General features: G+C 44.4%; 1 protein-coding gene across 16 annotated transcripts in view; it reads left to right on the top strand.

Moving 5' to 3' along the window:
- NIPAL3 (NIPA like domain containing 3) overlaps window positions 1-22,326 on the top strand; it is a 73,824-nt gene that overhangs the window by 30,383 nt on the left and 21,115 nt on the right. For all 16 annotated transcript variants that reach the window (XM_027109703.1, XM_027109700.1, XM_027109695.1 and 13 more), the window contains 3 exons: window positions 14,236-14,304; window positions 15,888-16,059; window positions 18,661-18,720. In XM_027109703.1, the coding sequence (XP_026965504.1) occupies window positions 14,236-14,304; window positions 15,888-16,059; window positions 18,661-18,720 (301 nt within the window). The remainder of the gene's footprint in view (window positions 1-14,235; window positions 14,305-15,887; window positions 16,060-18,660; window positions 18,721-22,326) is intronic.

Genomic DNA, 22,326 nt, shown 5'->3' with positions numbered 1-22,326 from the left:
AGCATTGACGAAGCCCTTTGAAACCCTTGGATGAAAGGGCGTGAAGTTGTATTGCGCTGTTACTAACTGTGTCTGTAGCCAGTCGTTATGAGTGGAGATTAATATGCTTGAGGTAATGGCTTTTAAAAGAAACCTCAGCTTCCTGTGTCATTAGTGGGAATGTAGCCCTTACAAGGTAGGGATCTTTTTTTCTTTATCTTGCCACCTTTGAAGGACACCCCAGAGAATACAGTGGGACACAGATTCTCATCAGGAAACTGGAAGTCAGACTTCTAGCTTTAAGTTCTCCCATCCTCACCTTGGACAGGTTATTTAACTACTCTGAGTTTTCCTTCGTTCATCTCTAAACTCCTTCCAACTTGTGTGCTAAAAATAGGACTCATAGTAGTACCCACTTCATAGGGTTATTTGTGGCTCAAAGGTGATGCGTAGAAAGGGCTTAGTGGCATGCCTGACATATATATATATATATATATATAATACATGTGATATTATATATAAATGCTCCATAAATATTATTATGGTAACCTTTTAACCTTGATTTTGTGTGTGTGTGTGTGTAGTACGTGGGCCTCTCACTGTTGTGGCCTCTCCCGTTGCGGAGCACAAGCTCCGGACGCGCAGGCTCAGCAGCCATGACTCACGGGCCCAGCCGCTTCGCGGCATGTGGGATCTTCCCGGACCGGGGCATGAACCCGTGTCGCCTGCATCGGCAGGCGGACTCTCAACCACTGCGCCCCCAGGGAAGCCCTGTCAGGCGGATTCTTAACCACTGCGCCACCAGGGAAACCCCCCAGCCCCATTTTAAAACCCTGACTTAAATGACTCCATTTTATGTCACATTTCACAGCACATTCTCCAGCAGCCTTGTGGATTCAGTCTCATCAGAGGACAGCTTGGTATCTCTGGGTAATAATAATGTAGTGGCCATCAGTTGTAGGTCGAAACAAAAGAAACTACCACTTTTGTAGGTCAAAACTGGTTGGATATTGGCAATTTTTACGGTTCACCCTAATTCTTATTTACTGAGTTAAGTGTTTCTTCCAAATGATCTCAAGAAGTTCATGTACCAGCTCTGACAGAGGGGCACCGTCATCCCAACTAGCAGAAGAGAGCGGAACCGAAGCTTAGTGAAGCAGATCTCAGCAGCCTGCCGACCCTGAACCTGTAGCTGTCCTCTGAGCAGCCCCTGCTCAGGTCTCTGTTTCTGCACAGTTCCTGGGGCCTGTTTCCAGCTCTCCCCTGTCTCCCACTAAGGTGTTAAAGCAGCTTTGAAGTGTTTTTGGAGCAGCAACCGGAGTCTTTTTGTCTCCTACCTGCTGAAGGCAGTTCCTGCAAAATCACTGCCACTTAACACTTTGTAACAATTTACTCATTAGCGTAGGTAAACTGAGTTATTAGGCAGAGTGCCTGCCTGGCCCCAAGTTCTTTGCCTCCCATGAGGTTGAGGTCCTTGCTTTCAATCCTTAGGAACCACATGTAGTGAAGGGCTTCCTTTGAGGTCCTCAAACTTGCCCCTCTAAGGAAACACTGTGTATTTCCTCACACTTTCTTTTCATTGACATCTAAAACTTATGATTACAAGTTTAAATATTCACAAAGTATGTAATTCCTGACACATTTAAATTATTTTTTTTAAATTCTTACACGTACTTAACTAAAGCCCCCGGAATATAAAGACCATTGATCCCTACCATCAGACTTCTGAAAAGACTCTTCTTTAACAGTTGGAAAGTTTACATCATTCCTTTTCCTTCTTGAATTTCTATTTCCCTTCCATTTCCCCACAGAATTTTATCCCAAAATTGTGTCAGCTTAAAGAAAAACACACAACCTAAGAGTTGTGACTTAAGTTTTTTTCAGAGACCTTACTGAGGACTATAGCCTGGGAGACAGACGTTCAGTAGCTCTGAGGAAGCTGTTCTGAAGAGGTTGAGGGGGAAACCAGTTTATACGTATGTGATTTTTGGCTAGGAAATACATGCGGTAAAGTATACATCTTGGTGAAAGATTACTGCTGGTCACAGAGAACAGATATCTCAAGTTAATGATTTAGTGCTTTTTTTTATGTGTGGGAAGATGCAAGAATCTGGATTCATTAAAATTCTTCCTGAGATGTGCATCTAACTATCTAAGGGGCCTGCTTGTCCAAGCACAGAGCATCCTGTCATTGTCTTAATTTCCATTCAGAGTGTACTGTCGGTTATCGACTGCAACAAATTACAGCTTAATCCTTGCAGAATTGGGTGGTGAGCAAAAACACTCTTGTTCTTCTTTGTTTATATGTGTCTGTCTTTCAATACTTAAAATTTTTACGGACATCTATCATACTTCTCTACAAGAAAGAATGTAGAGTATGTAACCAAATTTCTTTTTTAAAATTTCCTTTGATATAAGGTTCATAGATACTGATTCAATACAGAATTTTTTATACAATTGAATAAAAGCAATGGATTAATGCAGTATAAATTTTTATCATCATTATTGAACAAAAATAACTTTGTATTAGAAAAATGTATCTGAAAAGATTTGGACTTGATTTTCAACATTCAAGGTAAATATTATTAATTGGTAGAATGAGATAGGGTTTAGCATCAATCCTGTAGCAAGCTTTGGTTTGTATGGCTAGAAGTGCTGAGTCTCTTCATGTACCTCGAATGGAAGAAGTATTGTTACCGCAGTATCACTGAATTCTTTCAACTCCTTCCAAGTTATGCGCTAAAAATCATGTAGTGATAAACTAGTTTTATTGACCTATCAGCTAACAGTATGATTAGGACCTCATTCATTTGTGTTCAAAGCAACGTACTAGACATACTTAATTTAGAATAGGATTTGTTTTTGCTTTTACAGTTTCCGTGAAGTTTACCAAAAAAGCATGATCAATTATGCCGGTCACTTTTTTCACTTAGAGGCACATTGGGTTAATCTCATATATCCAGAAAGGATTGGGGAAATTGAAATATTATTAATTTTACTACACCTTTGCCCTTACTGTACTGTAATAAATATATTTTAACTCTAGAATATAATGCAAATATTTACTATAAATATTTGTACATGTATTTATCCCTAGCTTGAATATATTTTTGTCAAAACTTACAACTGTAGGTATAACCTAATTAACAAAGACAGTTTTTATTGTACAAACATCAGTTAAATCAGACTTTCTGATTTCAGAATATCTTAACAAGGGCCAAGTTATCCCATTCTGATATCTGTCATGGCTTACAGGAATACGTATGAGAGGGGGAGAGAAAACAGTTCCTAGAATGGGCATTTATCACTAAAGAAATCTCCCAGGAAACAAAATTTGAAAATTCCCCTGGGTTTCTTAGTGGTTTTACAATTTGGGGCAATGTACCAGAGTAAGATTCCACATGAGTGAAGGACAAGCCTTTCTTTGATAAAGTGGGAGGAAGCTGCAGAGAAAAGTAAGAAAGGGGAACAATGGGAAGCTAGCAAAGGGCACAGATGGAAATGAGGATATGGTGATTGAATCCCTTAAAACTGTCAGTATCAAAAAAAAAAAAAAAACTGTCAGTATCAGCAAAACCTTTGTAGAAGGGAGTCTCTGGGTCCCCCAATCTGAAGGATATGGCCTTCTAGAACCTGCTACCCTGATTTCTCTTTTAGAAACAGTCCTAATGACATCACTCAGAGCCTCCCTATCATCTCCAAGCCCAAATCCAAACCCTTTGAAGTAGAGAAGCCCCCTCCCAATCTGACCAGCCCACCCCTAAGCCTTATCCCTCTACACTCACGTTTCTTCTGTCTTCTGTGGACCCTCGCCCAGCTATATAGAAGCCCTCATTGGTCCTCAAGCTCTCACACACACATCCCCTTTTACCTCTCAGTGCCTTTGAGCCCACTTCCCCCTGGGTCTTACCCCTCCACATCACCTTCTTTCCATTCCGCAAAGGCACCGTGCTCATTCCCACCGTGGGGGCTTCCCACCCCACCCCCATCACTCTACGTCTTCAGATCTCTCTCTGAAACCATTCTTCAAAGATGCCTCCCTGACTTCCCTTAATCCTGGGTCTCTCACACACTAGATAAGGCATCTGTGCTTCTCCTAGGTAGCTCTAACTGAAGTGGGCTTAAAAATAGTCAGGTGTTTAATATATACTGCATGAGGACCGGGACAGCGCATGGCACGTTGGCAGTCAGTGCATGGCACACACTAGGCACTGAATAAGTGTCTGGAATGCTATTCTTCCCTCCTCTGTAAAGTGTCTGTATTCTGCACTAGCCTAGGAACCTTTGAGTCAAGAACCAATTCCCCAGCCCTTGATAATAGCTACTAATTATTGAATACTTATCCTGTGTCAGGCATTGTTCTAGAGCTTTAAATATTCCATAGCTTGACATAATAGTTAAGAGTATAGGCTCTAATGTCAGACTACCTGGGTTCCAGTCCTGTTTCATCCACTTACCAGCTACCTCATATCCTCTGTGCCTCAGCTTCCTCACTGTAAAATTAGATAATAATACTACCTACCTTATAGGGTTGTTATGAGGATTAAATGAGTTAATATATATGAAGTAATTGGAATAGTACTTGGCATGTAGTAAGTGCTCAATAAGTACTGTTGTTTGTCATTATTGCTGTCATGTTTATTTCTAATATTTACAACAAACCCAGTCTGTCAGTTTCCAAAGGCTGAGCTCTCTCTAATAGAAGAGCTGGCCAGCCATGTAAAAGAACTCAGGCTGGGACTTCCCTGGTGCCGCAGTGGTTAAGAATCTGCCTACCAACGCAGGTGACGCGGGTTCGACCCCTGGTCCAGGAAGATCCCACATGCAGCAGAGCAACTAAGCCCATGCATCACAACTATTGAGCCTGTGCTCTGGAGCCCGCAAGCCACACTACTGAGCCCACGCACCTCAACTACTGAGCCCATATGCTGCCACTACTGAAGCACATGCCCTCTAGGACCCGTGTGCCGCAACTACTGAGCCCGCGTGCTGCAACTACTGAGCCCGCGTGCTGCAACTACTGAAGCCTGCACGCCTAGAGCCCATGCTCCGCAACAAGAGAAGCCACTGCAATGAGAACCCCATGCACTGCAATGAAGAGTAGCCCCAGCTTCTCTTGTGGCCTCTCTTGTGGCGGGATGAAATGAGAAATTAATAACAGAAGGAAATTCACAGCAGCAAAGAGGGAAATTCACAAATATGTGAAAATTAACCCATGGTCAATGAAGAAATCACAAGGGAAATTAGAGACAAACTGATCCTAAAATTCTGTGGAAATGCCAGGGACTCCAACTAGCCAAAACAATCTTGGGAAAAGAAGAACAAAGTTGGAGGACTCATGCTTCTTGATTTCAAAAATTATTACAAAACTACAGTAATCAAAACAATGTGGTACTGGCATAAGGACAGACGTACAAATCAGTGGACTACAATACAGGGACCAGAAATAAACCCACACATCTGTGGTCAATTGATTATTGACAAGGGTGCTAAGACCACTCAATAGGGAAAGAATATACAGTCTTTTCAACAAATGATGCTGGGACAACTGGATATCTACATGTAAAAGGATGAAGTTGGACTCCTTCCTCATACCATGTAAAAAAAATTAATTCAAAATTAAAAAATTAATTCAAAGACCTAAATCTAAGAGCTAAAACTATAAAACTCTTGGAAAGAAACATAGGTACAAATTTTTGTAACCTTGGATTAGACAACAATTTTTTAAAATGATGACACCAAAAACCATACAAGAAACAAAAGAAAAAAATAGATAAATTAAACTTAATCAAAATTTAAAACTTTTGTTCATCAAAGCACACTGTCAAGAAAGTAAACTATAACCCTCAAAATAGGAGAAAATATTTGCAAATCGTATATCTGACAAGGGTTTAGTATCCAGACATATAAAGAAATCTTACAACTCAATAATAAAAAGACAACTCAATTTAAAAATAAGCAAAGTGGGCTTCCCTGGTGGCGCAGTGGTTGAGAGTCCGCCTGCTGATGCAGGGGACATGGGTTCGTGCCCTGGTCCGGAAAGATCCCACATGCCGCGGAGCGGCTGGGCCCGTGAGCCATGGCCGCTGAGCCTGCGCATCCAGAACCTGTGCTCCACAACGGGAGAGGCCACAGCGGTGAGAGGCCCGTGTACCGCAAAAAAAAAACAAAAATAAGCAAAGCGTTGCACAACATTGAAAATGTACTAAATGCCACTGAATTGTATACTTTAAGATGATTAATAGTCAACTCTATTATATGTGAATTTTTTTAAATAGGCCAAGGATTTGAATAAACAGTTCTCCAAAGAAGATAAACAAATGGCCAATATATACCTAAAAAGATGCTCAACATCATTAGTCATTAGGGAAATGCAAATCAAAACCACAATTAGATACCACTTCACACTCTTTAGAATGGCTATCGTAATTTTTTTTTTTTTAAGGAAAATAACAAGTGTTGGCAATAATGTGGAGAAATGAGAACCCTTGATTGGTGGGAATGTAATTTGCTGTAGCCGCCATAGAAAACAGTTCGGCAGTTCCTCAAAAAGTTAAACACAGAGTTACTATATGACTGAGAAATCCCACTCCTAGTGGAATATACCCAGGAGAACTGAAAACATATGTTCATGCAAAAAGATGTACACAAATGTTCATAGCAACATTCATGATAGAGAAAAAGTGGAAATAATTTACATGTAACTGATGAACAGATAAACAAAAAATGGTATATCCATATAATGGAATATTATTTGGCCGTAATAAAGAATGAAGTACTGGTTCATGTGAACCAGTTCTTAAGGCTCCTATGAACCAGTTCTTGAGGTTCATATGAACCTTAAGAACATTATGCTAAGTGAAAGAAGCCAGTCACAAAAGACCATATATTGTAGAGTTCCATTTATATGAAATGTCCAGAATAGGCAAGTACATAGAGACGGCGAGTAGACTAGTGGTTGCCAGGAAGTGAGGGGAGGGGAAGCAGGGAATGAATGCTAGTGGGTTTGGGGCTCCTTTGAGGAATGACAGAAGTGTTCTGCGTTTAGATATCGGTACGGCACAACTTGATGAAATCTGGACGTTTTCAAGGTTATGTGGCAGCTCCGGAAATCAGATCCACACCCGGCCTCCTGTTTGTTGTTGCTGCTTGTTGTGGTTTCTTATTGTTTGCTTGTTTAGTGATTTTTCTCAACTCTTTTTGTAAAGTCTGTGTTTTCTGTTGTGTGTGGCCTATCCAAGTCTGTGTCTGTTAGCTCGGTGGTCAGTTTTGTTTTGATAGTTTTGTTAAATACCTAGAGCCAAAAAGAGGAAAAAAGAAAAAAGAAAAAACCTCTCCCAGTCTTTGCAGACTGGCTCTGTGCTGGGGCACTACTCCATCGTTTACCAGTCTATTTACAGCTCTGCCTTCACTTTTACTTGCTGCTCTGCCCAGCCTGAAGGCCACCTGAGGTGAAGGCTTAGCATCTTCTCAAGTGTTTTTGGAGCACGCATCCAGCCCTGGGTATATGAATAGTCTTGATTCCCCAGGATACACCGGAGCTTTTAAAAGCCCTCTCTCTCTCCACCCCGCACCCCCGTATCTTCTTTCCCAGCTCTTCCTGCTCAGGCTTTTCCTTCTGTACTGTACTGTGTACTGTGCATCCCGGTGCTGTCCCTCGCCTCAGGATGCTGCAGCCAACACTTGTGACTTTAAATTCTTTCAGCAAAAGCATCCCGGAAGCTGCCCCCGCCCCCCAGCCCTGGTACTGCTCCAAGTCAGGCAAAATAAAGGCAAGCCCTTGTGCTGTTCCTTCAGGGAGCTGCCAGACAGGTTGGAATCCACAACCTCAATTTTTTTTTTAATTTTATATTGGAGTATAGTTGATTAACAATGTTTTGTTAGTTTCAAGTGTACAGCAAAGTGAATCAGTTATACATATACAGGTACCTATTCTTTTTTTTTTTTTTTTTGGTACGTGGGCCTCTCACTGTTGTGGCCTCTCCCGTTGCGGAGCACAGGCTCCGGACACGCAGGCTCAGCGGCCATGGCTCACGGGCCAAGCCGCTCCACGGCATGTGGGATCCTCCCGGACCGGGGTACGAACCCGTGTCCCCTGCATCAGCAGGCGGACTCTCAACCACTGCGCCACCAGGGAAGCCCCACAACCACAATTATTTTTTAAAAATAAGGTCCTTATTGCTCCCTCTGCCCTCATGACTGCCATAGGTCTGGAGTGTAAGGGATGGTTGGCAAGCAATTTAAAATGCCACATTGCTTTCTGACCATAAGGCAACTGCTTCTTTCTTCACCAAGGCTTCCCCTTCTTATTATAAGTTTTTAATTAGACTCCAGAGTTCTAGAAAAGTTGATTCAGACAGTGTTTGCCAGTTCATTCATTGTTTTACTGGAGGGATGGATCCCTGGAGTTCTTCTCTATTCCACCATTTTCAATGGCATCACTTATAACATTGTGAAGATACTAAAAAAAAACACTGAATGGTACACTTTAAAAACGTCAAAATGCTGACTTTTTTGATTTTTGAATTTGTCTCAATGAAAAAGGTAGTGACACATTAAAGAAAGATATTCTGAGTTCATAGAATGGCCTTAAAGAGCATTTAGAACCAGGCATTAAGATGGGAAGACATTAAAATACCTTAACTGAGCAAAAAAGGGGGGAGATGACCAAGCAGCAGAGTGATCCGTACTCAGATCAGATGGACGATCAAAGCCGCCCACTAGTAAATGTCTGGAATAGAGTCACATCTTGAGTCCCAGCCAAAAATTGCTGGATCATTAAACAACGTTGGTCCACTGAGAAAGCACGTCAGTTAGCTATTGCTGGGTAACAAACCACCTGAAAACCTAAGTAGCTAAAAACAACAACCATTTTACTGCTCACAATTCTATGAGTCAGGAGTCTGGACAGGATCTAAAAGAATTGAAATCAAGATCTCGAAGAGATAGTGGTACTCTGTTGTTAATTGCAGCACGATCGACAGTGGTCAAGGTGTGGGAACAACCTAGATGTCCATTGATAAATGAAGAAAGAAAATGTGGTATATACTACAACGGAGTATTACCCAGCCTACAATGGAGTATTACCCAGCCTTAAAAAAGAAGGAAATCCTGGAACATGCCACCACATGGGTGAACCTTGAGGACATTACGCTAAGTGAAATAAGTGCTAGACTGAATGTGCCTCGCCTCCCCCCCAACCCCAAATTCATGTATTGAAGTCATAATCCCCAATGTGATGGTATTTGGAGATGCAGACTTTGAGAGGTAATTAGGTTGTGACGGTGGACCTCATACATGGGATTAGTGCCATTATAAGAGAGAGACAGAGCTCTCTTTCTGTACCATGTAAGGACACAGCACCAAGGTGTCCATCTGCAGACCAGGAAGAGTCTCTCACCAGGAAAAGAATCAGCCAGCGCCTTAATCTTAGACTTCTCAGCCTCCAGAACTGCGAAAAATGAAAGTCTGTTGAGCCACCAGTCTATCGTATTTGTTAGCATCCCTGTAGCATCCCAAATTGACTAAGGCAGTAATCCAGTCACGGAAGGACGGATACTGCATGGTTCCACTTACATGGGGTATCTTAAATAGTCAAACTCATAGAATCAGAGAGTAGGATGGCAGTTGCCAGGGGCTGGCAGGGAGGGTGGCAGTAAGGAGTTGCTAATCATTGGGCGTAAAGTCACAGTTATGTCCGATGAATAAGTTCTAAGATCTGCTGTACAACATTGTCCAGCAGTTAAGAATACTGTATTGCACACTAAAAATTTATTAAGAGGGTATATCTTATGTTAAGTGTTTATGCCACAGTAAAATTTTTTTAAAAAGAAAGAATTCGAGCAGAGCTCAGCAGTGGTGGCCTTTGCATCTTTGCTTGGCTGGGGCTGGAGCTGGAGAATCCAAGAGGTCCTCACTCATGTCTGGAACCTCAGCTGGGATGGGTTAAATCAGCTGGAGTGGGCTGAGGTGGCTGTGCCTCTCTCTTCTCTTGGTGTTGACTGGGCCCACTCATATATCTGTTTGGCCCTCCACATGACCTCTCTCTCTTTTGGGGGACAGGCTGGGCTTTTTTACATGTGGCTGGGTTCCCCTCCGAACAAAAGCAGAACCTGTAAGGCCTGAGCTCGGAAATCCCAGAACTTCACTTCTCTCTCATTCTGTTGACCAAAGCAAGTCACAGGCCAACCCAGGTTCAAGTGATGGGGAAAAGACCCCACCTCTTGCGGGGAGTCATAGCACATGCATACAGGGATGGGAGGAATTGTTGGCAGCTGTCACTGCAGTTTACTACAAATGATAACCCCAAGTTCAGGACAATATAATTGTGAAAGTCTAGTGGGAAGAATCTTGCCTCTCCACCAGGCCTCCTCTGATACCACCACAGTGGGGAGGAGAAGGGGTGCTTTGTGACTGCCAGGTGGGGCAGAGGTCTAGTCTCCCTGTGGTCTCTACTGACGCTGGGGGGAGGGGGGTACCGCCTCATCAGTGGCCTCAGCTGCCCACTTGGCTTTCTCTGATAGTCCCAGCAGGGGAGTTGGGTTGCTTTGTTACAGCCTCCAAAGGGTGGAAATCTAAGCTCCCTACTTGGCTTATGCTGGCAGGGGCAGGGTGGAGCCCTTTTTTTTTTTTTTTCCGGCAGTGTTTGGAGCACATCAGTTATTGTCTAAAAGCCTTCTGCCTGGCCTGGCTGCTCCTTTCCTTGTTCTCCGACCAGAGTGCAGGCTTTTCTTGGGGCTTTTTTGGGTCACACCTGTTGCTATTTCCAAGTTGCCAGTTTCTTCAGCTCCAAGTCTGGATACATGAGGCAAAAAGAAAACTCAAGGAACTCCCTACCATGCGGTTCCTCAGATCTCAAGCTCCTTAGCCTGTCCGCCTTCTTCTGTCCACCTTTCAGTCTTCTTATGTTTGTTTTATATATAATGTCCAGGGTTTTTAGTTGTGTGCAGCAGGAAGCATAGGAAAAAGAATGTCTACTCCATCTTACTGGAAGCAGAAGTCTTTTAAAATGAAAGTTGTCAGAGAATTTTATTGTATGTGAACAGCTGAAGTATTTAAGAGAATTTCAGTTTCCTTATATTCATAAGTGCAGTTTGTTAGACTTATAAGAATAACTTAGTTCCTTGTTAAGGTTTTGTTTCCAAAAAACCAGATCAGGGAATCTGTTATTTTAATAACACATATAATTTTTTTTAAAAAGCAAAGTAAATGCACATAGCCTTTTTTGTCCATGAAAGCTACCCCATTTTTGTCTATAAAAGTGAGGGGGGGACACATACTTACTAGGAGTTGGACTAATAATAATAAACATATTCCCAAACTCTGTTCTGTGAAGCCTTGACTCTATTAGGCTCTTTGGTTGCAAGTAACAGAAACTAGCTCGTAAGCAAAAAAGATTGTGGGGCTGCTTCCGGAAAAGAAGGAAGAGCTGGAGAAGCCAGCTTCAGAAGGTCAGGAACCAGGAAGGCTCCAGGGGTCTGACTTGGCTAAACCTCACCTCGGGCAGGAGTGAACCAGCCTTTTTCTGCCTTTGTGTTTCTCAGTCCAGGATTTGGACCCCAGAAAGAGAGCTTCTGACCTGCCTGGCTTGGATCAAGCGTGGGTCACAGGCCCATCCTTGTCTAGGAGAGGAGACTGGAGCCCTTTGAATGACAGTCCCAACAGGAGTATCCAATGAGGAGGCCGGGGGGAGGCAGGGAGTCCTCCACAGCACAATCGGGGTGCAGAAGGAAAGGAAAGTGATTAAAATGTCAGGCTGGTGAGAATCGCAGAGGTACTACAGATGCCAGTGGATGGACTCTAAGCTAAGAGCTCTAGAGCCAAATGGGTTTGGGAAACCTGAGCTGGATAAGGAGAAACTGCCTCTGAGAGCCTCTACTGGACCAGTGCACTGGATGGAGGATACAGCGTTTCGCAAACTTATCTAACCACATGATGCCTTTTGCCTTGGAACCCCATTGACATATCTAGGAACCCTGGCCTGATTGGCCTCCAGTGACCCTTTTAGCTCTGAGATTCTGTGATCCTGCAGGAAGGACATGGCTTCTGTTTAACTGAAAAGAAACCAAAAAGCATGAAACAGTGGAGATGGAGAAGGACCGAGCCAGTGCAGCTCAGGCTGAGAGCCGTATTGGGAAGCAGTGGAAGCCAGCTCCTTTGGGTCCCAGGAGATGCCCCCAATAACCTCCAGTTAATGAGCTATTTTATGTGAAATGAATTGGTCGGTTTCTTGTCTGGCATGATCATCACTTGGTTTCTCTGAGCAGTCTGGCTGTGACCAGAAGCTTGGGTCAGGGCCGGAGGGGCCCTTAGCAGTCGTCTGGGCCAGCACTTAGGTCATCCAGAGAGGACACACAAGCCTGGTGAGGGGAAAGGGACTTGTCTGAGGCCATGTAGCGACGTGGTGGCAGAGCTGGGACCAGAACCCGGGTCTGCAGGCACCCAGCTCAGCATCTTCCCTTTATGCTGCAGCACTGTACCTTGAAGGGGAGAAGTCGGGGACAGCCACGGTGGTTTCCGTCAGCAGGCCTCCTCTGCCCTCCTCCCGCCCTATCCCACAGTGACTGCCCCTTCTCTGGGAAGGCCCCCTCAGCTCTATGGGCCCTCAGCACTCTGGGAGAGGGAAGGGAAGAGGGGGGCAGGAGGCGGGATAGAGGGTTGACTTTATCCCCCTTACTGCTTGCTGATTATCTGTCCTTCCAGAGGGATTGAAGGACTGAGTTTGTCTTTTTTTTTTTTTTAAAAAATTAATTTTTACTGGACTGAGTTTGTCTTGATGTTCACTGCTGGTTCACTTGGGCCTGGCCCAGGCCTTGAAGAACATGCAGATTTCACAAGGGAGGGCATCAGTGGTAGGAGACTCTTTTTTTTTTTTTTTGCAGTACGCGGGCCTCTCACTGTTGGGGCCTCTCCCGTTGCGGAGCACAGGCTCTGGACGTGCAGGCTCAGCAGCCATGGCTCACGGGCCCAGCCGCTCCGTGGCATGTGGGATCTTCCCGGACCGGGGCACGAACCCGTGTCCCCTGCATCGGCAGGCAGACTCTCAACCACTGCGCCACCAGGGAAGCCCAGGAGGAGACTCTTGAGCAAAGGAGGAGTTGGGAAAGCCCATGCTGGGAAGAGAGGATTCCTATTTGGTTAAAATGATGCATTCCTTTGGTGTTTAGCAGGATAATGCTGGAGGGTGTGTTGAGCACATAACACAGTGTGGTTTAAATGCTGGGCCATGTACGCTTTGACCCAGCAGTCCCACTTCTAAGAATTTATCCCAAGGGATTAATCTTCATAAATGCACAAAAATGCATGAACCAGGATGTTCGATCACAGCATTGTTTTTAAAAAAGGAAATAGCCTAAGTATCTAATAATACAGAAGCAATGATAGAAATGCACATCCAAATGGTAAGTTATTTTGACATTTATTAAAAATGGTGAATTAGATATGCCTATCAAGAGAATGTATTTATAATATCTTAGGTAAAGGAACAGGTTATAAAACAAATTATAATATTATTTTTATAAAAATAAATTAACACTGCTATTGACATCAAAATTCATGGACAGAAAAAAATTTTTACAAAAATCAAAATGTTTGCAGTAACTATCTCTGGGGGTTTTAGAGTGACAGGTGGCTTTTTATCTTTTTTGCGTTTTTGTTCTTTTCATTTATATTTCCTAATTATTCTACAGTGAATATGTGTTTGGTAATCATTGTATAAAGTTTTAAAAAAAATGCCGTGCTAAGGAATCTGAACCTCATTCTTAAGGTGACGTAAATTAAATTTTTATAAATTAAATCATTAGAAGTGCCCTAAGCAACTTTGCCACTTAAAGGAGCCTCATTGAGACCCCTCTGGGAATAGGAAGACTCCATTGATTAGATGGCAAATAGTATCCCTGCCCGTGTTTTTCTTGTAAATTCTGATCTCTGAACATTGCTTTTCTGCGCAAGACCATACCAAGTCAATACATTAAGGGAACTGGAAGAGCAGATTTAGGCCTTATCAAGTCCTTGTGACTGGAGGACAAAGGATGGTGCTTTCTGGTAGTGTCCCATTGCAGGCCGTGTTCTGTAAACCAGCAAGGCAGCCAGAGTAAACTCGGGTAGAAAAATTCCAGTAGAGTGTCTGGGGGGTGTGGCTTTGTGAGGGATGTTGTTGGTTTTGTTTTGGGACCACAAACAGTTGGATTCAAATGTGTCCTGGGGCCCTTTGGCTTAGGCCCAGCTCATGTCTGCTCCTGTGAACTTTCCTTACAGGAAAACTTGATCGGTGCCCTCTTGGCGATTTTCGGACACCTTGTGGTCAGCATTGCACTTAACCTCCAGGTACGTTTCAGTCACCAGCACTGCCTGGGGCAGAGATACAGCCGATGGGTATCTGGTGCAGGCCCGGCTGCCTCCTCTCTGGGGGACATTGCCTATTCCATCCCAGGGCTGGGACAATACCTTTTAGGTTGTTCCAGAATCTCTCTTGATTCTTTGCCCCTGCTTCATCCCCCATCACCCCTCAACTATGAAGACAGTGCTCTCCATTACTTAAAAGTCTCTGGGGGGTGCCTTGGAGCAGCTGCTGTGTACGCCCTGCCCCATAACTCCTCGGCCTAGTTGAGCTCACAGGCAGCTGTGGTTTAGAGCCAGTTGACGACACCATGGGAACTGGCCCCACTGGCTGCAGGTGCAGCTGGGAAGCCAGCTGTGTGTGTTGGGTGCTGGTGGCGGTTGTTAATGCCCCGGGGCAGCCTTCAACCAGTGGGGGATGGGAGTCAGTGGATAAATGCTCCAGGCCCCCGTCCTTGGGTAGGATGGTTCTGAGGGGAGGTCACAGGGTTTCTCAGAATGACTGAGCCCCAGTTGCCCAAAGCACTAACTCACCGTAAAAGCACCCTTCACTGGTCCTCCTCCCTTCCCTGTCTCACTTTCCCACTCCCTGACTTATGCTTCCTGGAATCACCTCCCAAATCAACTCCCTGCTCCCCAACCCTTGTTTCAGGGACTGCTTCTGGGAAACCCAGTCCAAGACTTGACACCTGCCAGCAGGACAAATCCCACAGCACACTGGCCAACGCTTTCCTCCAGCGCTGCACAGCTTCCGGCTTCGGCAAGCCGCTCTGCCCCTCTGGAGCAGGCACATGAACACTCTGCTTCCACATACACACACGTGTGTGTTTCTGTGTGTTTCCGAGGCTGCATGGTCTCTTCGCTCCTTATGTGGTTCCCTCTCTTCTCTCTGCAGACCAGCAGCCCTCATCAAGATCCTCCCCACATGGCAGCCTTGACCCTCTAAGTCAACATGCCTTTCTGGCTTTCCTTACTCACTGCCTCAGGGTCTGTGTCCCAAGTTCACATGTCCAGAACCAGGAATATTGTCCATGCTTGGGCCAAGTATCCACCCGAGGGAGAGCAGGGCCCACTAGCACCCACAGGACTGCCCAGCAGAGCAGCCAGCATCTCTACAGAAAGGAGTGTATCCAAGTGGGCACACTGAACACGGGGACTCCTGGGCATTGCTATTAGAGGGAAAAGTCAACCCAAGGACCAGGCTAAAGTGGGGGTCCTTAGATCATGGCTCCCACCCCAGACTGCTCGTTGCCTGTGATGTGCATCAGAAATGCACATTTCCGGGCCTCACCCACATCTCCCCGCTGAGGGTGAGGCCCAGGCACATGTATTTTTTCAAAGCTTCCCAGGGAATTTAAGGCTTCCCAGCCAATTTGAGAACTACTGTCTCAGAATAGCAACCTAAGATTTAGATCACTACTGCTTTACTCTTCTCTGAGTCAGAACTCCAAAAACACTTGACAGGTCTCCCCAAACTATTTTTAAAAGTGGGGAGTGGATTTAAGATTCGTGCATCTTAGCATCTTTTTCCTGGAGATCTGGACAAATCGCATTCTTTCTCGGATTTCTAGAAGTACTGTCACATCCGCCTTGCGGGCTCCAAGGACCCTCGGGCCTATTTCAAGACCAAGACATGGTGGCTGGGCCTGTTCCTGATGCTGCTGGGCGAGCTGGGCGTGTTTGCCTCCTACGCCTTCGCCCCGCTCTCGCTGATTGTGCCTCTCAGCGCCGTCTCCGTGATAGGTAAGACCCAGCTCCCACCCCGCCCCTCCCTTGGGACTTGCCTACCTCTGTGAGCAGGTCACCGCCAGTATCAAAGAGACTCACCAAACCAGCTTTTGCTTTGCTAGTAATGCCTAACACTTACAAAGCGCTTCATACTCAGCAGGACTTGCTCTAAGCACTTTACAGATAGTGATTCTTCTAATCCTCCTGGCAGCCTTTTGAGGGAGATACTGTTATTATCCCCATTTTACAGATGAGGAAACCGAGGCGCAGAGTGGTGAAATTACTTTCCCCAAATCACACAGCTAGCGAGAAGCAGGGCTGGGATGCAAACTGGCGTTCTGCCTCCAGAATCTGTTTAAGATTCGGAAAGTTTATCAGAATTGCTTTTTATTTCTACTGCAGGAGGAAGATAAACCTTGACACATTCATCCTAACACTGTCAAGATAAACTAAGCTTTCAGAGTTCAGGTATTTCGCACCTCTAAGAAATGCACATTCGGCTTATTCTCTGATCTTTTTACATCAACTGATACCATTTTTAAAACATCACTAACTTTCTCATCTGCCATTTTTCTGTATCATTTTTCATGATTTTTCATGATTTCATGATTTCTGTAATCACTGAACCAGTGTTTCAGAACGTTTGAACCAACTGGAAGACAAAGGAGTTTTAATATCCATGAAGTCACAAATAAAATAGAATTAGAAAAAAATTCTTTTCTTCTTAAGTAAAAGATGTTAGTAGATTAGTGAACAATAGTTTTTTGTACACAGGAGCAGGGACAGTGAACTTGCTTTGAAATGTTTCCTTCCATCCTGCTGGTAAGCATTACAGTGCCGAGAAGCTCTTCTCTGCTCTTAAAGGAGAAAATCCTATTCTGAGTCTTAATCCTCCTGGAATTAAGAGGGCCTCTTCAATACAGGGATGGCATATGCATGGCATTTATGTGCCCCTGCAGTACCCAAGGCAGATATCACTAATCAATCACAGTGAGCCTGGATGGGCCCTCAGAATTCTCAGAGCTTCAGGCAGTCATTACCAATCACTAGGAGTTGGCAGAGGAGCGGAAATCTATTTGCTTTCCCTGATCCTATTTATTGAAAGCCCCTCTTTTTCTCGACCAGGGTTGGTAAGCAGGCAGCCTACAAGATGACTGAGGTCCTCAGGCATGCTGTGTTCTTTCCCACCCAGTATCGTTTCAAAATGTCATTTGAGTGCCTTTAGTTGAGGCAGGTTGTCTGCCGTAGTCTCAGCTTCTCTCTACTGTCTTACATCTGGCCCGCTTTCTACATCTGTGTTGTTGCCCAGCCCCAACAGGTATTTAGGTTTGTCCTCTGCCCATTGCTCATCTATCCAAAGGGCTCTCAGAACCTTTATTGACAATGAGGAATATGTGACTGAACGACTAAGTACTTTAAATCTTAGTCTTTGAATTTTAATAAGGATCAAATAACCAAATTCTTAAAAATGGGCTGAATTATAATGATGGGACTTCACATATCATCCCCTAGAAATTAAGGGGCTCTTAGAGTTTCTTAAGTCACCAAGTGAAAAATAATATTAAAAATAAATATTAAAATAATAATCACCATTTATTGGGTACCTATTACTTATTAGTTACTGTTCCAGGTACTTTAATAATAATAATAATAATTACTCAGTTATTGAGCATGTACTAAGTGATTTGCCTATATTATCTCATTTAATTACCCCTATGACTCTGAGGAGTAGGTATTTTCAGTGATATGCTGATAAACCAACTCGAGAGAATGAGAGAAGAAGAAAAAGAAAAGAAAGAGGAGGTGGAGGGAGGGAGGGAAGAAGGGAAGGGACAGAAAAGTGGAAGAAAAAGAAGACCTGATTTTTAATGTTTCTGATGTAAAGGGTGTAAGTACCCACACTGTAGCTGATTCCAAGCTACCAATGGTTTCCTGACTATTAACCCTCAGCAAGCTGGTGAAGGCTGGATCCAGCACACGATTTCAGAGACTAGGAGACTGACTCTCAGGTGAAGTGACCTACCCAGATTACCCAGCCAGAGGAGGCAGACCTGAGATAGTAACCCTGGTCTTTTCACGGTGAATGCCAGCCCCATCCTTTAGGACAGTCACAAGAAAGTTTGAGTACATCAGCAAACGTGGAAGAGTCAGGGAGTGAAAAGAAAAGAACCAGGGGGTAAATGTCAGAGGTAGGCATTGCCTTCTGAAGGAGCAAGAGCCCTGGCCTCCAACAGTCCTAGGTTTGAGCCCAGCCTTTCCTCGCCAGCTGCATGGTCTTGAGCGGGTCCTTTCCCTCTCTCAGCTTCAGTGTCCCCATTTTCCACATGGAATCATAACAGTGCCCACCTCAAAGAGCAAACACGCCAGAAATAACTTGTGTAAGTTGCCTGTCACACAGCAAGTATTCAGCCCCCGGTGTTCCTTGTAGGAAATCCTCAGGGAGGCTCAGAGAGGAGCCTCTGTTTCTAATAACAAGAGACAGCTCTTGGGAGCATGAGTGAGAGCTTAGGCAAGCTCCAGCGCAAATGAGCCAACCCAGAGGGCACTGGCGAAGGGACTCCATTTGACTGATGGCAGCCTCAATGCTCTTCTCCCTGTGCTTTTTTTTTTTTATAGCCAGCGCCATCATAGGAATCATATTCATCAAAGAAAAATGGAAACCTAAAGACTTTCTGAGTAAGTTCGTGGATTGGAGCTCTGTTCTTAATTTTATGCTTGTGTTTTTTTTCATTGTGAAACCAGCTCACCCCAATGTAGAGATCATTTGTCTCCTCCCTTGTGTGGTTCTGTATCCCACCCTCATCAGGCTCCTGAGAGCTGGGTCTTTTAATCAGTGGTTCCCAAACTTGGCTACGCATCAGAACCATCCGTGCAACTTTTTAAAATGGGCTTTCATTTATTCCATTCAATCAATATTTATTGAACATCTATTGCTGGGATTTTAGGAGGCCCAGGAAAAGGCACCCTCTTTCCCTAACTGAGTTTTAAAACAGTGAGAACTAAATAAGGAAGTCAAACACAGGAGATCAGAAGTTATGCTTTATTACTAATAAAAGCTAGATTAGAACACGCAGCCACATGAACTTGCTTACGCTCTCCCCGCAGTGCGCTCCAGCCCACAGCTAGACCTTGGGCCAGTCTCCCAAGGAAATATTTGGGTTTACAGAATGGAACACTTATCCAGAATTACTGCCGTACATATCCTGGGACAGAGAAGGGAGAAAAAAAGATCAAAGCCTGAGTGTTTAAATTCTTTCGATAGATTAACTCCATTTCGGTCGAGAAATGCAGACCAATGGTGCAAGAGGCAGAAGTGTCGGTCCATTGGAGCTTCCTCCACATAGAAACCCAGGGAGTGGGGAAGAAGTTACCTACTGAGTGCCACCCTCTGTTGTAGGTGCTGGAGATATAGCAGTAGGACAGATGAGGATCCTACTCTCATGGAGGTTACCGTCTAATGTATATGTGTGTTGGAGGGGAGAACATACAGTAAACAAGTTAACTATATAACTAACCAAATAAAATAATTCTAGATCTTAGCGAGTGCTTCAGAGAAAGTAGAATGCTTTTTGTTGGGGCACTGGGGATGTGGGGATGCTTTTCCTAGACTGGTCAGGGTTAGACTCTCTGAAGAGGTGGGACCCAGACCTAACTGATACTAAGGAGACTACCAACGCCAAGGTCTATGGGCAGTGTTCCATGTAGAAGGAGCAGCAGGTGCAAAGGCCCTGAGGCAGGAATAAGCTTGGCGTGTCCGGTATCAGTAAGGCCAGTGTAGCTGGAGGGTGATGAGTAAAGGAGGAAGCAGGACATGAGAGCAAGGAGGCATGGAGGAACTGGATGATGCAGGGGCTTACGAGCCATTCTAAGGAGTTAAGGAGGGACATGATGGTGGGTCCAGGCTCTATCCCCAGAGACTTTAAATCTGGGCTGGGGCCTGGGCATTTGCATTCTCATAAAGCTCCCCAGGGTGAAGTATATTAGTCTGCAACTTGCTTTGAAATGTATCCAGAAATAACCTGGCTTGATGAATGAGTGGAGGGATGAAGAAAATGGATCACGATATGGGATAAAGCAAGTATAATAAAATGTCAATTTAGAATCTAGGTGGTGGGACTATGGGTGCTTACTATTAAAGTTTCTTTTTATATAAATTTATTTTTATTTATTTGTTTTTGGCTGTGTTGGGTCTTCGTTGCTGTGCGTGGGTTTTCTTTAGTTGCGGCGAGCGGGCTTCTTATTGCAGTGGCTTCTCTTATTGTGGAGCACGAGCTCTAGGCACACAGCCTTCAGTAGTTGCGGCACGCGGGCTCAGTAATTGTAGCTTGCAGGCTGTAGAGCTCAGGCTTAGTAGTTGTGGTGCACGGGCTTAGTTGCTCCACAGCGTGTGGGATCTTCCTGGACCAGGGCTCAAACCCGTGTCCCCTGCATTGGCAGGCGGATTCTTAACCACTGTACCACCAGGGAAGTCCTTGTGTCCGAAAGTTTTTAAACACAAAATGTCAGAGAGAAGAAGCTCCCAAGATGCTGCAGACACACAGCCACATTTGGGAATCACTGTTCTGAATCATTGGTGTAGAGTAACAGGAAGATTGGACCAGGAGGTGGAAAAAGAAAAGAATCTTACACTGAAAAAAGCAGAACTACTGCTCAGCAAACAAATGATGCCACAAAGACCGAAAGATTCAGAATGATTTGTAGTAATTCTGCTGGGGGAGGGGCGGGGCGGGGCTGGTTCTGAGATCAGTGTAGAGGTTTATGTCCCTTCCAGGGTCATGCTAGGTGGTCCTGGAATGAGAGGCAGGCCCTATGTGAATTAGAAAAAGATGCCCCTCTGGGCATCTATAGTTCTGTGGGCAAATGCCTTGGTGAGCAGAGCATGGGCTAGATTTTAGCCCTCTTCACTGCCCTTGTGCAGTGAGCAACCTGCAGAACTGTACCTGGCTGCCCTGCTTAGAGTTCTATTAAAGTTCAGCAAACATTCACCCAGTGCAAGACCTTTGCTGGACAACGCAGGTATATTGATGAGTAAGACCTGTCCCTGCTTACGGAGAACTTAAGACAATAGACTTGCACAGAACTTACCATGTTGAGTTTAACCATGGTTCATTCATTCACTGAGCAATTGAACAACTGGTTTTTGAACACCTTTTGAGGCCTAGAATGAAAATAAAGGACATTTAATATGATATCACATTTCCTCGAGATAGTGAAATGAAACAGGTAGAGTTAATTGTATCACAGAAAAATCCAGAAGCCTGTGGTCACAATATGTGCAGCTCAGAACTCACGGTCCTTTTCAGCTTGCATGGGGCTGGGCTCACTCAACTTCAACCAGAGGCCTTTCACCAACCCCACAGGGTTCAATTGGAGTGTGACAGGACCCTGGGGAAGAGTCAGGAGACTCTGGTCCTTCACCCAGGAGCATGCCTCCTGGGCCACCAACAATATCTGACAGGTCTGTGGACTAGAGTGTTGGTAGTATTTAGATAGTTCCCTTGGGTGTAGGTTAAATAGCCAGTTGGGAGAGACTAAGACAGTTTTTCAAAGGCATACCGTAGGCTCTGAAGGTTTGCTTTTGAGGTTTTTTTGTTTTTTTTTTTATCTAGCCCATCTAGCTTTAGAATGTTCCTTGTAAAATGCATATTAAAACCAGAGTGCAATACTAGAACGACTAAAATGAAGAAAAAATACGCAGTTTTGCTCATACGCTACTGGTGGGAGTGTAAATTGGTACAGCCACTTTGGAAAACCATTCGACAGTACCTACTAAACTGGACATCTACATCTCCCATGACCACGAATTCCACTCCTAGTTTTGTACCCAATAGAACTACATGCATATGTTTTCCAAATGACATGCACAAGAATGTTTGTAGCAACGTGATTTGTTATAACCCAAGACTGGAGACTACTTAGATGCCTATCAACAGTAGAAATGATAAATTGTATCCTATTCACACATGGACCACCGTACAGCAGTGAGAATGAAGAAACTACCACCACATGCCAGGATACAGATGAATCTCACAAACATAGCCTTGCGTGAACCCAGACACAAGAAAATGTACTGTACGAATCCATTGATATAAAGTACAAACCCAGGCAAATGGTCAGTGCTGGTAGGAGTCAAAGTGTTGCCCTGGGGGTGGGGGCTAGTGATTGGAAGGGGACATGAGTGGGGATTTGGGGGTCCTACAAATGTTCCCTTTCTCGACCTGGGTGCTGGTTACGTGGGTGAGTTCACTTTGTAAGAATTCATCGAGCACTTTTTTGTATGCA

Source organism: Aethalodelphis obliquidens, unplaced genomic scaffold (genome assembly GCF_003676395.1).
Source record: "Aethalodelphis obliquidens isolate GAN/ISIS:26980383/991018 unplaced genomic scaffold, ASM367639v1 scaffold9, whole genome shotgun sequence".
NCBI lineage: Eukaryota > Metazoa > Chordata > Mammalia > Artiodactyla > Delphinidae > Aethalodelphis > Aethalodelphis obliquidens.
Note: the sequence above shows the minus strand (reverse complement) of the source record. Positions and strands in the feature narration are given on the sequence as shown.